The sequence below is a fragment of the Eleginops maclovinus genome, chromosome 3, assembly GCF_036324505.1.
Source record: "Eleginops maclovinus isolate JMC-PN-2008 ecotype Puerto Natales chromosome 3, JC_Emac_rtc_rv5, whole genome shotgun sequence".
Lineage (NCBI taxonomy): Eukaryota > Metazoa > Chordata > Actinopteri > Perciformes > Eleginopidae > Eleginops > Eleginops maclovinus.
In genome coordinates, this window is record NC_086351.1 from 24,447,448 (window position 1) to 24,464,010 (window position 16,563).

Below are 16,563 nucleotides of genomic sequence, written 5' to 3' on the forward strand. Positions count from 1 at the left end.
GCAGAGGACAAAATGTCACTGTATGTGCTCTGCTGTGTGCATGTATGTGACTAATAAAGAGGGTTTCATCCTCCAATTCTATTCTAATCTTAAGCTCCATACTGTTTCAGAAATAATGCTGGATGTGGTTTGGAACATAATATGGCGTTTAATCACGGCAGCGTTTAGCTGAGTTTCTCCCGGTAGAAAACTCTCTTCAGAGGAGAGATCATGACGCTCCATAGGGGCGTGGCCAGCAGCAGCTCCAAAGGGGCGTGGCCAGCAGCAGCTCCAAAGGGGCGTGGCCAGCAGCAGCTAGTTCATTTAAAGCTACAGTCACAGAATCAGCACTTCAGGAACAGGGCTGAAATAGAGGGGGATGAGGCATGCTACAATGGGGATCTGTTTGGTATTTTGAGCAAAACACTTCACAGACATGTTTTGTAGAGATATGGCCCTACAATATATTGTTCAGACATAACATAATAGGAAACATTTAAGTCATAAAAAAACACAGCATTGCTCCATGCCTTGAAGCACTTCTGCTGACCTGTCACATAAATGGAGATTCAATTACATTTAAATGTACGTTTTAAAGCCAATCATCTTACTGCTGAAACTAAACCCAGCTCCTCCACCTGCCGTCAGGTCCATAAACCCTCACTGCGTCAACAACAAACAATAAATTCATACTGCGTAGATTCTCTCTGCTTCTCTCTGTATGCAGATGCTGCGTGAGATTTCAAAACTGAATATCAACAAAATGTGTCCAAATTCAGAGCATCAAACCTGTTTTGTTATGCTTTTGAGATCTGGCAGTTCCCCCAACCCTCTTGCAAACGTGTCAATCAACAAATAATGAGGCGTGCACGATCCAACGTTACATTGTTTTCCAATCCCAGCATTCCCCTCTCACTGACACTATAGGCCCGGCCAATTAAGCTGATTGAAGCACCGTGGAGCCCAATCAGGGAGGGCCGCTGTGAGGCCTCTGCAGTCAGCGGGTCAACAGTCTATATTCCTGCACTCCAAGGGGTGAGAGATGAACTGTAGTGCAGAAAATTAGCATGGGAAATGTGTGCTTACTCATGTATATCAAATAGACTTCTGAAAAGCCCTTTGCCTTGTTAGAAACACAGCGGCGCGGTAATAAAAGGAAGAAAAGAAAACAGTCTTTATTCTCTTCAAACCGCTCTGCAATTCAAACATTAAACCTTTCTGAAAAGAAGCTTTTTCTTTTTTTAACTTCCATTGAAAGCTTGCTTCCATTTGCATTCGATTATTGGAGGGAAAGTGAAGTGCTGAGAGGCAATTCAGTCACACTTTGGTAAATAATAATAATGCTGTACGCTGTTTCTCCAGATGGTCAAATTTCGAGGTAATTTTGAGTTAAATCCTGAGCTCGGTCAGTGGGGAACATTCGGGTTGTTGACACTTCAGACCCCAGCTGAACAGTCAGGCTCAGCAGACTGTAATAAGTGAGTGTGAGGGGTCCATCTGGGGACATGTATTAAAAGGAAGTCTGCAGTTTAAGGTGACCACACCAATTATCCATTCGAGCAAGACATGCAAAGTGACAGGGACGAGCAGAGACAAAATAAAAAAAGTGAGAATAATCCCAGCAGTAGAGGTGGCTAGGAAAAAGCTAATGTGGATGTAAATCATTCCAAAAGGGTTACAGCCTGAGACGGGTCTCAGAATGTACTTATGATAATCAATAAGCATAATTCACTGTACTCTGATGAGACATCTATCCATCTATGTAGACTTTAATGTAGTTGTTAGCAAGTGTTTATTAGTGTATTTTTTCAAATACTAAAAACTACTCTTGATTGGGTTTGTGCATAAACCAATAATACATTATGAATAACAATGCCTTTTAAAATCTATTATATTTGTGACAAATACTGAACATCTTAAATTGCTTCCATAGCTGCATACAAATGCATTAAAGTGTTTTAGAAAAAATGTATTAAAATAATATTCAAAAGATAGTGTTCAGCATAGCAAACCTCCTAAGAAGTCAAATTGTTCATTGAAACTGTGGTTAAAACTACAATGCCACAGGATGTATTTCATTGTTGCCATGGGGAAAAAAATGAAAGTAATATGTTGTGTGGTGTGCAGGACTGAGCTGGTCCAGAGATCCCCAGCTGGTTAGTAACCTTCATGTAGAGGAAACTGATGTTTGTATGTGAAATGAGTGGTGTACCAGTCCACCGTGTCATCAGCTCCATAGCAACAGAATTTGAGACTTGGGATTCAATGTTTCTTACTGCAGTGCGTTCTGGGACTTGGCTTGCCTCCCGAAGTATAACGTCTTGTACCTTTGACTTTTTGTACTTTTTAATTTCAAAGCAGTCTCTCATGCTCACAGGAGAGTGGAAGGCTTATCTCATTGTTAGAAATACTGCAAGAGCCTTTCGTCACCTAGCATTGTGAGGAGAAAACACCCTGAAGTCTGAAACCCACTTACAGATGTGTTTTGGACAAGGAGCTGCACTTAAAAAACTGAAATGTTAACTTGTATTATGACAACAATTTTCACATAACGGTCTCCGTGTATTTTATTTAATGTTAATATTATTGCTTCCAACTAACCTCATACAGTAAGATTAAATCTTTTGACATAATACATTTAATTTAAGTCAACGTTTCAGTTTTTCTATGCATGTAGGTTGACTTAAAGCCTTCAACAGTAAAATGTAATCAATTTAAATTCATAGAGAAAACTCAGCAGAAGCTCTATATATGTGTAGCGTGTGGTTGTGTGTGTGTGTGTGTGTGTGTGTGTGTGTGTGTGTGTGTGTGTGCTTGTGAGAAAGAGAGCATCTGTTTAACAATGATACATTATTAGTTAAATAACCCATTACCATAATCTATCACAAGAGGAGTGACTCTACTACACGACCAACAATCCATTATCAGCACACCAATAAAAACACATGCCATTACTCTAATGATGAAATACTTATTGCCATCAGACCCAAGGAAAGCAGAACCCTTGATGAATGGGACCGGCTATGTTATCTTTCCACAGAATGTAGTGCAATTTGGCTCTTCTGTCAGATATTTAATGTTCAGCAGGGTATGAGGCCATGTATCAACGAGACAGCAGCACAGCAGTGCTCTGTAGTTTCACAAGGACAAAAACTGAGTCAGTCAGCACAGAACACTTGAGGGGAAAACAGAGCATGTGTTTTAACACACTATAAGCTAAAATGCATTAAAGGTGCCCTATTATACTCTATTCAACAATATACTCCAGGTCTCAGATTTATACAGAACATATCTCTGATTGGCTGAAACACCAAACAGCTCATTGTAGCATCCCATAAACCCCTCGTTTTCAGCCCTGTTCCTGAAGTGCTGATTCTGTGTCTGTAGCTTTAAATGCTAATGAGTTGCTGCTGGCCACGCCCCTCTGAGAAGAGATTGGTTTAAAAAAACACTATGGTGCTCTAGGAGGAGATCCAGGGGATCAGGTGGGCGGGGGTTACCTTGGTTGGTTATTGGCTAATGGATGCACAACCCAAAAAAACATTGTGACATCACAAATTGTCCAAAATCTGAACAGCTCATTTTCAGACAGGTTTTTATAAAGGCAAATCAGGACAGAAAGAGAGGGGGTCTTTGTTCCTGAGACTTCAGAATGTCTTTACACAGGGAGGGGGGGGGGGGCTATTTATGTATAAATGACATGAAAAAGTGGATTTTGCATGATAGGGGGACCTTATGAAGATGGACTGATTTTGGACAACAACCATTTAAAAAATATATATACATTTATGCGTGCTATACATACCGTTAACAGAGAGAGCATACTCCACTTACTCACCATTCTCCATTACCAGAGCCTTATCAGTAAATAATATGTAAAGTGGTTGGGTGGAGTAATAATATTGCTCTTGAGACAATTACTAAGGAACAGAGGTAATTGTGTTAGGTTTACTATCTGAGTCTCATAAAGTCCCTAACATCTGCTCTGCTGGAAGGAGTGCACTAAATCTGTCTGCTGAAGATGGTGATTGTGCAAATGGAGCTGCTCTAATGCAGGAAAAAGAAGAGCTTGGTAAAATGTGTCCACTGGGACACACAACCGTATAACTTCCATATTGAGCAGACAGGTTTACTGGTCCCAGGACCTGAACACCAGAGCTCAGAGTTAGAGAGCGGCTTGTGAGACACAAATAACAGTTCATGTTTTGTCTGAGTTCTGATTTGCTATCTTCGTGCAGAGGTGGAAAGTAACTAAGTACACCTAATACTAAGTATTGCCCCTAGTGCTATTTTGACATCATTGTACTTTACTCGAGTATTTCCATTTAATGCTACTTTATATTTATATCCACCACATTACAGAGGCAAATATCATAGTGTTTAAGTAAAAAACAAATACAGTATATGCTGATATGGTATAATGCAGTACTGTACTAATATTCTACACAGTATTTCAAGTATCCAAACTGCTCCAGATTGACTGGCTACAATAATAAAAGGCTCTTACGTGTATAAAAACAGGATCATTTTATAAACAGTAAAGTATAATACTGTGAAAACATCAATTCTTTAACAAGTACTATTACTTTTAATACTTGAAGTACACATAATACTTCTGTACTTTATATTGTATTATAGTATAATATCTATTCTATGCAGAATGATTACTTTAGTACTTTAAGTGTATTTTAATGCTAATACTTTTGTTCTTTAAACATGTTTAAGTCAGTACTTTTACTTGAGTAAAGGACCTTAGCACTTCTTGCAACACTGTCTGTGTGGTTAAGCTTTAGCTTTATTAAATGTACAACAATGACTTGGATAAGGTTATGTACAGATTGTTGTTTGGAGTCTGCAGTCATGCTACCCGTTCTGTAAGTTAGAATGTATGCATAGCGGTGCATTGGCTTACTTCTGAGTCCCGCAGGCTAACATGTTAATCAGTTATGAATACCATAATGTTCAGTGAGTTAGCATCCAAAGAAGCATAACACATGCTGAGCAGAAAATACTTTAAAATTGAAAATGTATGTAATACACAAAGCACTGTATGGGTTTATGGGTGAGTCTGACCTGCTGATAGCACTTCAAAGTAAGGGTCACTAAATGTATCAGGGTCATGAAGGTCTGAACTACATTTCGAGTTGATTCATCCAATTGTTGTAGAAATGTCTACTAATGATGGAACTTTCAAACATAACAGATGTGATGATGACATATTTTTATAACCACGTGAACAGTACTTAAACTCAAGCAGGTCCCTGTTCATCATGTGATGATAGGAAATCCATTTCATTTCTAGACTTGAAGTTCTACAAAAAACAGAAATGGATAATCTTTTCTGCCAAAAGGAAAATAAGCTAAACTGTTAAATAGGCAGTTTTATAAGCCTGCTTTATCCTTAACACTGAAATAACTGGCCCATGGATGAACCTAATTGCCTGCTTGAGTATATTTCAATGAAGGACAAAGCCAGGGAAAGATTACATTCATCGTTAACAAGAAGCAATGCTGACTGTCTTCCATGTCGATGGCTCATGCTCTGTGGGTCCAAGCATCAACCCTGACCTCTTTCTGAAGTGAACCTGCTTTTGCTTCATGGAAAAATAAAGTATTTGTCTGGTAAATAAAGGGACAATCTTACAAACTATTATCAGATTCGACCACGTGAAATTGAAATGTTTTGTTTTATATCAAGCTGTATGTATGAGCTCAAACCATAGCACAGATCATTTCAACATTGTCAAACTGCAAACATTCAGCTTAGTCGACAAATCTCAAAGTCAGTGTTTTGCTGAAATTAGTAAAAGTGGCGTGTTCAATGAGGGAGAGCTAACATGAAGGAGTGTTAAATGGAGTGAGAAGGTTTTACCATCTGCCAGCAGGCAAACAAAGATCCCTTATCTTTTTCACTTAGCATCTGTAGTGCTGTCCTTAATGGGCTGTATCAGGAGACAGCCACAACCTGCACTGAGGGGCCGGTCACTGAGGGCTATAATGTTCCAGATCTGCCCAGAATTATCTTTGGCTGGTGTTTTAATGAGCAGCTGTGCAGCTCTGCAGGGCCTCTGTGTGTAAATATAGGACTGCTGGAACACCACTACAAAGACCAGAAAGCATGGTCACCCAGCATCCTCTGTAGACATGTTTTGAAGTCTGAATGTGTTTCCTGTTTGTTGGAATAAAGGCTCTGAAGCCACAAAAATCTATAATTGGTCAAAGACAGGGTTTGATGGAGTGAGGACAGGGGAGGAGTTAAAACTGGCTCTGATAGGATGAGACACCTGCCAATCAAGCAATGATACAGTAACTCTCATACATGGGTGTATAATAAGAACTGGAGACAACATCGTAGGCGGGGCCTCGTTCATTCCTATGAGAGCTGCTCATTGGCACATGAAGACAAAATGGCCTGAAATTTTCGAGGGCAAAACGTCACAAATTACCCATAATGCCTGGCTGTCAGTGCAGAACTACCTGTATGTGCGCTCATAGAGCATGCGCAGTTGAGTCTCCCTTAAGACCCGCCCCCGATCACCCGCTCTCGGCTCAGTAGAATGAATGGAGAGAGAAAATAAATCTGGATTCAGCTTTTAGTGCATTTTAAAACTTATAAACCAAACAATTTAAAAAAGGGCTATAAAAGGGTTCATACTGGGTAGATTATTTAGTTTAAAAAATGATCTGCCAATTTACAGACATCTCTTTCCCAATGTAAGTCAATGGGAAAAGTCTTTCTGGGCCGGGTGATGTCACGGACTGATACGGAAGTTGTAGTACTGCCGTTTGCACTTCCTGGGGGCTTGTTCTCAAACTAGAAACTAAAGCACCTAACTCTTCAGTTGATACAATGAAAAAAGACACACTCTCTGCTGTGTCTTCCTTTGTCTTTTTAAGACACTTTTGTTGTGTTTAGTTCAAGTGTTTCTTTCTCTATACAGCATGTTGCACTATAAAGTCATGAATGGCAGTGACCTTAAAACATCATAAAGCTTATTTTAAAATATTTAATGTTTCACCTCAGATGGACAAATGAAATCGAATTCTCTTAATCTAATTTTGCAGTGATTCTTAACCTTTCTGATTGTTAACCATTTGAGCTCATATCACTCTCACCATTCTACACTTCTGACCAATTTAGTTTGAATATCTTTTACAAAAAAAAGAGTAAAAGTTAATGAATAAATGTAAGTACATTTTGCATTTATCTATCTATCCTATAAATATTGTCAGAGCCCTTTCAATCTTTCTTGTAACTCTGTGGTGTTTCTCAGTGATGCAGCCCTAATGTGTCCAGGCTGCTCACCATGGGGTGTAGAAAGAGCTGACTGAACACAGAATAAATGTCACACAGTGGGACTTTGGGCTAAAGACACATAGGCTGTGTTTTAAAGTTGTGGCAGAAGAGAGCTCAGTTATCACAGTGGTCAAGCAGAAGTATTTATTAGGATTCCTTAAATGGTTTTTTTTAAATGAAAGCAAACCAATATTTACAGAGCTCTTCACGTTTATGTGTTTGATTATTGACATTTTAAAGTGTGACATGAGTATGCATGTTGAGGAGGATATGTGATGACCTGTTGACACTGATGAGTAGTCACTAGCTCCCTGCTAATGTAATTGTCAGAATAAATGCTGGCTGTTACTTGGCTTGTAGACATGGCTTGTGGGTGTCAGTTTCCCATTGAGACATGGCCATTCAGCTGACTACATATAATCTAATAGGAAGAGCACTTCAGTCACGATGAGGTCATACTCACTTGAGTTCAATTAGAGCAGCGCTGCTAACAAACTGCAGCTCACAAGAAGAGAAGAATTAATGGTGCTGCGCAACAAGAGCATTTCAATAGAGTTTACGCTGGATATCATCGAGATCAAGCAGAAACTTCAGGGCTTTTTCCATTTCAAACACACACACACACACACACACACACACACACACACACACACACACACACACACACACACACACACACACACACACACACACACACACACACACACACACACACACACACACACACACAGCTTTCTGGTTCTTGACCAATAATCACATTAGCAGTGAGTGTGTGGAGGATCTAAGAGCCTGATAGTTTCTGATTAGTAAACAGCAGGATGTGGGAGTGACTTCACTTTCTCAGTCAGTCATTAAACACACTGATAACACACATAACACCTTTATATGTTTGTTATGATTATAAATTTAATTTAGTAACTTTGCATCACTGACACACCCCTAGGCTTCGTGACGCTGTTCATAATCTCTACATTGATGACACATGCATTTAGAACTAAAAGAAAAGTTCAAAAGTGTAACCTTGAAAACCAGGAAATCTGAAAGCAGGGGAAAGGAAAACAACCTCTACAACTCATTAATGATTTTTGATTATCTGATAACTCTTAAAGCTGGTGAATACAAAGTAAAAAAAATGCTACTCCCTCTAAAGCCATACATTATTTTAACATCCCTGTTTGTGTTTGAATACACATACAAACATATTCATTTGAAAGGCTTTCTTTTTCATTTTGGGCAGAACAAGGCTCTTTGATGATATATTTGACAAAAATGTGACATCTTGGGAATGAAACAAATTATTGTGGATACCTTACAGGGTTACATTTTGAACCAGAGCACAAAAGTTAGCTGCAGTGTGTATATACACTAAAAATACTATTGTAAATAAAGTCAATGGAATGCTATTGTCATGAAATCAAGAGCTGCATGAAAAAATGAATTAGATCTGAATGGATGATGTGTTAACAATGCAGGAAGATAACTTAACATACCCCCCTGTTATTGTTAATATCCTTATAATGAAAGGTGGTTTCTGTGATCAGAAGTTAATACATAATCATTACCTATCCAGGACAACTAATCTATGAGAAAATCAATAAAAAAGGTAATCATTTTAACCTACATCTGGTTCTAAACTAATGGTCGAATGAGTTTGCTAGTGGTGAAACAATCATAGTAAGAGATTTGGATACCAATCCCTGAGGCCTCCCATCAAAGACAAACATTGCAGTCTCTATGAGAATTGTATACAGGGCTCGTCAGCAGCAGGATGTCATCACACCTCCTCCCTGATGTCTACTCTTCCTTTTGTCTAACTTTCTGTTAAACTGCCATCACAATAGACATACTTATCTTAGATGGAATCTTAGTTCACAGCTTTCTTTGGGAAAGTGGGGGAATATGGAGAGCCGGCAACAACAGAACCTTCATAGTGCTTGTAAACAGTGCAAATTAGGATTAGCACAAGTTATTTAAATCTAGCATGGTTGAAATTCCTCCATCAGGAATGTCCATTATAAGTCGCCGATGTCTGTCATATGAACACATATGGATTGACTGCATCGATTGACTATTTAAGAGATAAATGCTGCAGATATTTAGTGTGATAAGTCAAAACAACCTCAAAAGGAAATCTCAGTACAAATATGAAAACCGTGCTGAATTAAGAACTTGGTTTGGAGTCAGTCAGTATTGTTTAATGTTGGATAGGACAACTCCTTCCTGGCTGCTCTACCAGCAAGAGCCATCCGACCTCTGCAGCTAAGAAGAGCCAGTCACAAAAGAATAATCGGAGCACTAATGATTCTCTGAACTGCTTCTGAAATGTATTTTTGATTGCCTACAGCAGGGGTCTCAAACTCAATTTACCCGGGGGTCGTTAGAGGTAGAGTCTGGGTGAGGCTGGGCCACATCAGGTTTCCCACAAGAAAAGTACTAAAAAACATTCCAATGTTATCAAATGTCTTTATTTTTATTTTTTAACACAAAATAAGATGAAAAATAAATTAACAAATTCATAAGAAAAAAACAAATCAATCAGTAATAAATAAATAATAATACAGCAGATATAGAAGACTGAAGAAACCACATATAGTTGCTGACTAGAGAAATGTAATTATTATTATTCAGATTCAAATATCTGTATTAACAGTTCTTTAACATTTCACTTTCTGAACATGAACGGAACATTGAACATAAACTGTTCTGAACATGGCTTCTTCTGCCTACTTCTTGCTGCTAGAGATCTGGCAGCGCTTCCTCTCGCATAGCCGAGCCACATTTGGCTTAAGCAGGGATGAAGCAGTTGAGACCCTCAGTAGGGCTTGAAGATGCTCATCAGTAAGTCTGGACCTGTACTTGGACTTATTGAAGTTCAACGTAGAGAAGAGCTTTTCGCACAAGTATGTGCTCCCAAAAAGACACATGGTCCGCTTGAACATTCGTGAAAGCTCAGGGAAGCTGGGGGGCAATTCTCTCAAAAATTGCCCGAGCTTGTCTGCTTTTCCACTCACCTCCCCTGAACTTGGCTTTGAGTTCAGAGTTGCACTGCAGGTCAATGAGCTCCATTTGAAGCACAGGAGGGGCATCTTGCACATCAAAGGAGAAGGGGTCCGCAAAAATTTGAAATGTGGCTCTGTGCGTCTTGAAGTCTGCAAATCTGTGATCAAATTCCTCCTGTAGCTTCAAAATGACATCCACATACTCCTCACCACTGAATGGTGTGCCTGCATCCATGAGTGCCTTGCATGCTGGAAAATGGCAACGGTTTGTCTGAGACAGCTGGGCTTTCCGTAACATAAGTTTTGTAGAGAGTGCTCTCACGTTGTCATAGGCAGCACTAACAAGTTGCCCCTGGCCTTGTAACTTCTTGTTCAGTACATTAAGCTCATGTGTGATATCAGCAAAAAAAGCTAAGTCCATGAGCCATTTGGGATCACTTAGCACAGGAACACAACCCCATCTTTCTCCATGAAGGCTTTCACTTCCGCTCTCTCAACTATCAAAATCTCTTCAACATGTTTCCCTTGCTGAGCCAACGTACCTCGGTGAAGTAGAGCACATCCCCATATTCTGGCTCCATTTCCTCTAAAAAAGCACGGAACCTTCTGTGCTTTAAGCCCCTGGATCTGATTTGGTTGATGCATTTCACAACGAAAGGCATCACATTGTCAAACTTCAGGCATTTGCTGCAAAGAGCCTGCTGATGGATAATGCAGTGCAGAGCAATGGCCTCCTCCACACCTTCCTCTTTTTTTGAACAAGTGCCACCAGTCCATTTTTCCTCCCTGTCATTGATGGCGCTCCATTGGTTGTTATTCCAACAAACCTCTTCCATGGCAAACCGGCATTCTCAATGGCATCACACAGCTGGTGAAATATCTCCTGAGCGGTGGTCTGGCCATGCATTGGAATCACTGTGAGCAACTCCTCTATGACTTCAAAATTGTCATCAACGCCACGGACATAGATTGCGAGCTGGGCAGTGTCGGTGATGTCTGAGGTCTCATCAAGAGCGACTGAGTATACACTGAAACATTTTGCTTTCTCACACAGTTGATCATAAATGTCACTTGACAGGTCAGAAATGCGCTCTGCCACGGTGTTGGCAGAAAGGCTGATGTTGCTAAACTGACCTTTATTTTCTGGACAGACAATACTTGCAGCCTGTAATATGCACTTTTTGACAAATTCACCTTCTGTGAATGGCTTTCCTGCCTTAGCAATCATCTCACTAACCACGTAGCTAGCTTCGACTGCTGCATCATTCTCTTTGGTTGCTTTCTTAAAGAAATCTGGTTGCCTCAGTAGATATGTTTTAAGATTAGCAACCCGGTTGGCTCTCTCATCTCCCTGGTATTTTGCATACTCCTCAGCATGTCTAGTTGTGTAATGACGTTTCAAATTGTATTCTTTGTGCACTGCAACTTTCTCTGTGCAAATAAGACACGTCGGGATGCCCCTGTGTTCAACAAAGAAATATTGCACTTCCCACTTTTCCTGAAATTGTCTGTGCTCATCACCAACCTTTCTCTTCACTGCAGGCTTTGAAAGACATGTTTGGGGCTGTGTAATATATATTTCCACTTGGTGTCACTGTCGCGTTGAAGTTTCAGTGTTTAGCCGATACGTCTTTTCCGCTTCTTTTTCTGTCCCGCTGAGCAGCAATTTCCGCGGCCGTCTCCGCTTCTGAGCCCGCGGCCGATGTCCCGCCCCCGAGAGCAATATACCCCACCGTGATTGGTAGGTTCGTTCAGCTCTGCACACAACACTGAAAAGTGCCATTCGTATCAAACTCGCGGGCCGCACTAACATTAAACTTTCATATTGAGGTGGGGGCCGCAAACTATCGTCTCGAGGGCCGCAGTTGGCCCGCGGGCCGCGAGCTTGAGTCCCCTGGCCTACAGGAACTACCCCACAAACTACTTATGTCATTATACCAGAAATGAAGCAGTCGTTAGTAAGAGTTGCTTGAAATTCCCACCAAATCCACATTTTGGAATTTACTTTTTAACTATGCATATATATTTACAACATGTCAAAGAAAAAATAGTGCACACTCTTAGAAATGACAGCAACAAGTTCCAACATTCATGGTCATATATAAGTTCTCTACACTATTACAATTCTGAGGAATAGAGATGCCATTGTCAATTTGTCGGATTATTACCATTGTATTCCTGCTGGGCTCTTCCAGTGCAGCCTCCATTACATGACTGCACAGGAACAAAGCCATAAGCCCTTCCAACAGATTAGAAACTCTTCTTCTCACTCATAAGTAAGAAAGTCGGCGGCGCACAGCAACACCTCACTCCGCTCATAATAATCCTGATTATTCATGAGTATCTCAGCGAGGCTGCTGTCAGCAGAAGAACACATTATTACTTATGTAAATCCTCGGTGGCTAACGGTACGAGCTGTTATATAACACATGCAGTCTGAACTGTCACCTTCCTGCGTGAGGGAACATCCTAACACCCCCACCCAACACCAACACCACATGGCCTCATTCACTCTATCATCTCTCTCTGTGTTCCTTCATATTCTCTGAGAAACAGGAAACGGATCACTGAGAGCATTCACTCGTGTCATGTTACAGAGGATCAGCCTATCGCCATCCAGCAGCTTACCTACACAATAAGAGTTATGTCCCACTTAATGCCAGCAGAAAGAAGTTTGGGGATATAGCCTTCAGTGATTATGACCCAAAGCAACGGAACACAATACATAGACATCAGGAAAGCCTGCTCTTTGGAAGTCTTCAAACATATGTGTTCGCTTTAGCCTTTTAGGTAGCTAACTGAATGCACTCTAATGCATCATAACCTGTCACCTGATTTTGTGTTATTATTATTATTATTATTATTATCATCATCATCATCATTATTTAGAGTTGTAATCACAATGTACGAATGCTATACAAGTAGAGCGTATTATTTGTATTATTATTAATGAAAAGTAACTGAGACAGCATAAAGATGTTGGTATCATCATTGAAATGATTCTTCACCAGTCGAACTGTAAAGTGAAGGTTGCTGTACGGCAGCGTGAAGTTAATCCAAATTTAGTTCCGATGTAAATATAGCTCAGCCTAATCCTTGTCAAGCCAGGCTTCAACTAGTGTCATCATTTCTGTTCCATGATGTTATTATAAGCTTTTATTTCTACTGGAAATAGCTTTCTAATTGTTATTCAAAACTGTAAGTGTGGTGTGCCAATCTATGCTGTGGTGGAGAGCAATTAAACACATTTACTTTAGAAAAAAAGTACTCAGGTAAAAATGTTTTGGTACATACCGTATAGCTTACCTGGTCATTTCTATATCATGTTACTTCATAATTCTACTCAACTACATTTTGGCAGCAAATACTCTTTCACTCACAGCATTTACTTGCTAATGGATTTGCAGGTTCATATTACTATTACAAAAATGTAATCAGCTTATTATGTAGAAAGTTATTCATGTTATCTGATCCTAGCTGCAAAATTACAATGATAGAAACATTAATGCATGACTAATTATAAATCCATGATATATAATGTTCCAAAACGCCACTTATGATAATGGTACTAGATACACTACATGTTGCTGCAAGTACTTTTGTATATTTAGTTAAGTAACATTTTGAATGTAGGACATTTAATTGTAACAGAGTATTTCTACACTGTGGTACTTTTAGTTTTACTTAATAAAACATCTGCATTTATGTGAGAAGCAGCCCCCCTCTCTGGACAGGTTGTGCAGACCTCTGAGAAAAAGGATGAACAGATGTGTCAACTGGCCCTCTTTCGTCTCTTTACTTAATTTTATTTATTGATGTTTTTTATTTTACCTTTGTTTAACCAAGGAAATCATTGAAAACAAACCCGAAGAGGAATGGGAACATTGAGAGGCTCTCCAATGTCCAGACAGTTTGAGAGAGAGCAGAATGGACCTGTCTTAGAAAAATGTTCTGTTGAAAACAGAGTATGGGATGTGTGTGGGATGCTAATGCTGTTAGCCTGCTAGCTCTCAATGGATTCAAATAATATTAACATCTATAATACTACCAACACTATGTTATGTCCAGCTTACATTTTAGCACAATTTGCCTGTAAATTAAGTCAAAAATGTTCATATTTTTAAAGCACTTTGTTTTCATCTCCTCCTCCTGTGCTGCTGATAGCCAATCAGCATAGAGCATTATGTCTGAACACACTGAACAGCTCAAATGACAATACGATAATTGTCATATAAAGTAAACAAGTTGTTTATTTATGAGTAGTGAGGGTTACAGTGCTTCCTGCTTCTTTGGGCAGCAGTCCAGTTAGGGACCTGGCTTGAAACCAGAGGGTCACCTGTTCAAGTCCCAGATCGGACAATGGCAATGCTGTGGAGCCCTTGAGCAAGACACCGGACCCTGCTTCACAAGCACTGTAAATATTAAAGCTGCACTACCTCTCTGCTAAAATTCAGAGGCTACATTTCCTTGAGTTTGACGATTTACTTGGATTTGAATCGTCTTTTTCCATTTCCTCTCATGTTGTGCACTTTATCTGTTCCCGGTGGTTACATCTCCCCTGTTTATCATCTGCACTTTTTTAGCATTTGAAAAATACTCTAGCTACATTTCTTGTGAAAACATAATAACTCATGCTGTACCTTCACATTGTCCGGGTGGAGCCCCCCGGGATGTTTGTCCATGTACTGACACAGGTCTGTGTGCTGCGGAATAAAAGCAAAAGAGAACAATTTAAAACAGCAACAAGAGGAAGTGATAAAGCTTGTTATGGATAAGGCTTAGAATTGGATGTCAATTTTTTTAGCTCTCCTGTCGGGTTCGTTTCTCCCCCCTTACTGTGGTGTTCCCGTGCAAATGTGACTGGCCTGTTTTAACTGCTCTTACATTAACTGTTAACACATTAAAACATTAACATCACAAAATGTTATTTAACATCCTTTTAAACACTGCTAGTTTACATGAATACGGTGAATATACAAAGAACAGACACTGAAAATGTTTTCAAATATGAACATGGGTTGTCGATTGATATGTATCTGCTCTCTGATGGATGAACATCATTTAGGGTTACCCATTCATTTCCTATGGCAATGGCGGTCATTTTATTTTTATTTTTTAAGAATCCTTTGGGCAACCAGTGCCTTTAATATAGTGCAGTTCAGAAATGGGGAGACAGAGGGGATGACGCAGGCAAAGGGACTCCACATGGGGACCAAAACCCCAGTATACCCCAGTATATGGCCGCCAGCTCTACCCACTGAGCTATACGACAGCCAATGGTGGTCATTTTTAACCGAGAACACAATCGGTCAGTGGTGTCCAAACTACGGCCCAGGGGCAAAATACAGCCCTTGGTCCATTTCGAATCGGCCACAGCTGATTCTAAATGTATAATGGAATATGGCCCACACCTGAAACTTGTGCTGTTCTTATATTGTACTTCTATTTAAACATATATGAATCAGTATTCATGGGTTAATAAGCCCACCTTTCAAATGAATTCAGTCGAAAACCTTTTCTAACAAATCTAAATTAATGAGAAAAAACCCAATAACTTATTTGCATAAGAAGTTTGAAATATACCCTTCATATTTCCCCTTATTATAACCAATCTGAAGCTTCCGTTTTAAGGAATCCGCTGCTAACTGAATGAATGTAACCCTGTGGAGAGCTGTGATTTAGGCTGTGTTTTTGTCTTAAAGCATATTCAAGTATCAAGCATCATTTACCTACATCTGATTTGTTTAGCTGACTTATAACTTGACTATTGAATATACCTCAGCTCGAGTGAGGGGCCCAGCCCTTCGTATGTTTTTCTGCATGTGGCCCTCAGTGAAAAAAGTTTGGACATCCCTGATATAGGTGTTTCAAAGTTAAAAAAATTCAATGAAAGAAGTGGTGATCAGCAATTATATGTTGAACTACCTGCTGTGGAAGATATTGAAGCAATCAAACGTAAAACACAATATTTATGATGAAAGTAGTAAACCGATAAGATTTGACCCCAACACGGCAGGAGGGTTGAATGAGAGGGAAAATTATACAATAAAACACATCTCTCTACTCGACAGGGGGGTCAACAAATGTTTGTCCATTCAGAATATTTCCATCAAGACATCTGACATTGTGGTTTATTTTCATGTAGTGCTTTCCATCTGAGAGGTGATCTGTTTTAAAAAGCCCCCCCCGAATGGCCTCCACCTCCGTGTTTTGATAGCAGATTGAGGGTGGAGGAAAATCAAACTGATATTTACAATCAGGCACCAGCGGAGCCTCCTCTGCTGAATA

At 39.7% G+C, this 16,563-nt stretch overlaps 1 protein-coding gene across 3 annotated transcripts in view; it reads right to left on the minus strand.

Annotated features, from left to right (window-relative positions):
* Positions 1-16,563, minus strand: part of cdk14 (cyclin dependent kinase 14) — a 211,664-nt gene that overhangs the window by 107,467 nt on the left and 87,634 nt on the right. For all 3 annotated transcript variants that reach the window (XM_063879977.1, XM_063879976.1, XM_063879979.1), the window contains one exon: positions 14,916-14,978. In XM_063879977.1, the coding sequence (XP_063736047.1) occupies positions 14,916-14,978 (63 nt within the window). The remainder of the gene's footprint in view (positions 1-14,915; positions 14,979-16,563) is intronic.